This window comes from Arachis duranensis, chromosome 8, assembly GCF_000817695.3.
Source record: "Arachis duranensis cultivar V14167 chromosome 8, aradu.V14167.gnm2.J7QH, whole genome shotgun sequence".
In the NCBI taxonomy this organism is placed as follows: domain Eukaryota; kingdom Viridiplantae; phylum Streptophyta; class Magnoliopsida; order Fabales; family Fabaceae; genus Arachis; species Arachis duranensis.
This window is the reverse complement of record NC_029779.3, coordinates 44,013,577-44,016,459: the sequence shown is the minus strand read 5'-3', so window position 1 is coordinate 44,016,459 and position 2,883 is coordinate 44,013,577. Positions and strand designations below refer to the sequence as shown.

The window sequence follows — 2,883 nt, the reverse complement described above, 5'->3', positions numbered from 1 at the left end:
GTTAGTACCTTCTCATTGCCATAAAAAATTATGATCACTTGTCTATCATGATGTTTAGGCAGTGAAAATGGGCTTCTCTACTTGGAATAGCCTATGCTGAAAGCTTAGAGCTTGATAGAAAATGCTGCAGCTAAGGTCATAGACTGCGTTAAATCATGTTATGTTATATGTGAATTGCTGTCATCAGTCCTGCTGTGGGAAGCAGAATTAACTTATCCCTTGTATCTGTTCTCTAGTTTCTGGTTTCTGCTGATTAGTGTCACTTTTCTGATTCACATTGGTTTTCCAGTCCTCTTATGGTTTTGTGGACTATCATGATCGAGCATCTGCAGCCCTTGCGATAATGACATTGCATGGAAGGCAACTGTAAGCATCATGTTTTACACTTGGTTATTTTGAATCTCCGATATTTGCATTGGTATGTGAACTGTGTGGAGGCTTGCCGTGTATAGCCATTCTTACTGATACACCTATTGTATGGTTGCCAATATACATGTATTGTAATGTCTTAGTGGATGTCATGTTAATTATTCAATTTTGATAAGTTTGTTAGACTTTTCCTTAATGTGCTGCAGCACTTCACTAATTAATTAATTTGTTTTTTAATTTTTTTAATTCCTACCTGCAGATATGGTCAAGCACTTAAGGTGAATTGGGCATATGCCAATAGCAGTAGAGAGGATACTTCAGGTTACTCTTAAGCACACTCCATTTGTATTTCTTTGACTTATGATGATTTTCTTTTGTTCCTTTTTGGGGGTGTTATTTTTCTTTTTTATTTTTAGTTGTTTATTTTTTTTTTTCATTTTATTTTAAAATCATCAGGGCACTACAATATATTTGTTGGTGATTTGAGTCCAGAGGTTACTGATGCGACTTTATTTGCTTGCTTCTCAGTCTATCCTAGTTGTTCGTGAGTTCCTCATTGCTTTTTTCCCCCCTCTTCATTTCATTTTTTTCGTTCACTAGAGCAAGGTTTATTCTTTGAGATGGACTGATGGTGACTGTACTCTTAGTCATTATTGTTAGTGACAGTTGAAGGCTGATAATTGGTGTGGACAGTTAACTCTTAAACAGGTTACTGTACTGCAAGTTGCAATATACTCTGGCCTTGGAACTTACTTTTCATTCTCTATTGTATTCATTGCAGGGATGCAAGGGTTATGTGGGATCACAAAACTGGGCGCTCAAAAGGATATGGTTTTGTTTCTTTCCGTGATCATCAGGTAATGCTTATTTTGTGTACTCGAATGTGCTAGAGTGATAAACCAAAAAACCCTCCTAAAAGGTTGAAAATAGTTTTTAATTTTTTTAAGGTAAAACCAAGTATACTTTTTCTCCCCTAGCTTTTTGGTTTGGTTTCAAATTTACCCCATATTTTTTTCCCCACAATTTTGTACCAACATTTCAAAACACCTTCAGACCAACCCCCCACCCCAAGTCAACCACCCACCCTCAAACACACCACAAAAGGAAATCCTTTTTTTTTTGCAGACTTCTATTGCATAGGAGCATATTTTCTATGAAAAAAGCTCTTGATTATGGATAATCTATGTTAGTCAGTGGGGTACAAGCCTTAGGTGAAGATTGATAGGTTGATTTTTAAGCTAGTAGGAAATTTGAGAGTTGAAGAAATTAACAATGGAGAGAAGGTCCTAAGTGTATATTTCTAAGGTATTGAAATTCCCATATGGGTGCTTTTTTTTTTTTCTCTTGGGGTCTCATCTGAGAGGGAGGTGATAATTCTCAATTGATTTTGGCGATGGTGCTGCTAGGCTTGAAAATATTCTTTTTATATTCTTCTGTGATGCTGATGAGAAATATGGGGGACTTTCATAAAGATATTAATACAATCAATTACATGGAGAGCAATATAAAGGTATCTAGTTTCCACCCATGTACCTGTTGATGATTGCTTGAAGAGAAAGGTCATCTATGGCAAGGAGGGTGATGGGAGAGAGAAGGTGGTGGTAATGGTGGTGGAGGTGATAGTAGACGGGTTGGAGGAGAGGAATGAAGGAAGATGATGGGAAAAGAAGGGGGGGGGGGGANNNNATGAATGGAAGGGTGAAATTGAGGATGTTATACAACTTTAGATAGAAAATTGGAACAAAGAACGTTCTAGGAAAATTTGATACCAGAACCCATCATTAAGGACAAAAGTATAATCTATCCTATAGTCTTTTTTAGCACATGGTCTCTTTCCTTCCTTAAGTTGTATTATGATTATACTCACAATGATAGACATGGTGATGGCTATCATTCAAGTGTTTTCCAACTTAGACTAGATCAGAATACTTAATGTCGCTTGGAGCATAAAACCACTTTACATAAGCTGTACTATATTACATTGTTTTCTGCTTCTTTATTTATGGATATATAAAGATCAATTTGAAGTTCTGAACTGGAATGGCATTTTCCAAGTTAAACTCTGCAAAGTTAGTTTGGTTTAATGTAGCTATGTTAGTTTTGTATTTAATTATGTCTCTATGCAATGTATATGCAGGATGCACAAAGTGCTATAAATGATATGACAGGTTAGTGATTTAATCATCTGTTCCTTTTTAGTTTTTTTTTTTTAAAAATTATTTTTGAATCTCATGCCATTTACTTTTGTTTCTACCAACTTGTGCTATTTCCTGCTTCTTATAGGTAAATGGCTGGGAAATAGGCAGATACGATGCAATTGGGCAACTAAGGGTGCCAGTACTAGCTCCAATGAAGAGAAGAGCACTGACAACCAAAATGCTGTTGTTCTTACAAATGGGTCTTCAGGTATTGTGTACCTTGCTAAAAATGAGTGATTGATTCTATTTGCATAACTGTGAAAATGTATAATAGACCACAGCTATTCTGGGGTAACATGCATACTTTGGTAGTATA

At 36.0% G+C, this 2,883-nt stretch overlaps 1 protein-coding gene across 2 annotated transcripts in view; it reads left to right on the top strand.

Annotated features, from left to right (window-relative positions):
* Positions 1-2,883, top strand: part of LOC107463044 (RNA-binding protein 208) — a 7,423-nt gene that overhangs the window by 1,944 nt on the left and 2,596 nt on the right. For both annotated transcript variants that reach the window (XM_016081755.3, XM_016081754.3), the window contains exons 5-10: positions 290-366; positions 629-690; positions 826-913; positions 1,151-1,226; positions 2,507-2,537; positions 2,653-2,775. In XM_016081755.3, coding sequence (XP_015937241.1) covers positions 290-366; positions 629-690; positions 826-913; positions 1,151-1,226; positions 2,507-2,537; positions 2,653-2,775 — 457 coding nt within the window. The remainder of the gene's footprint in view (positions 1-289; positions 367-628; positions 691-825; positions 914-1,150; positions 1,227-2,506; positions 2,538-2,652; positions 2,776-2,883) is intronic.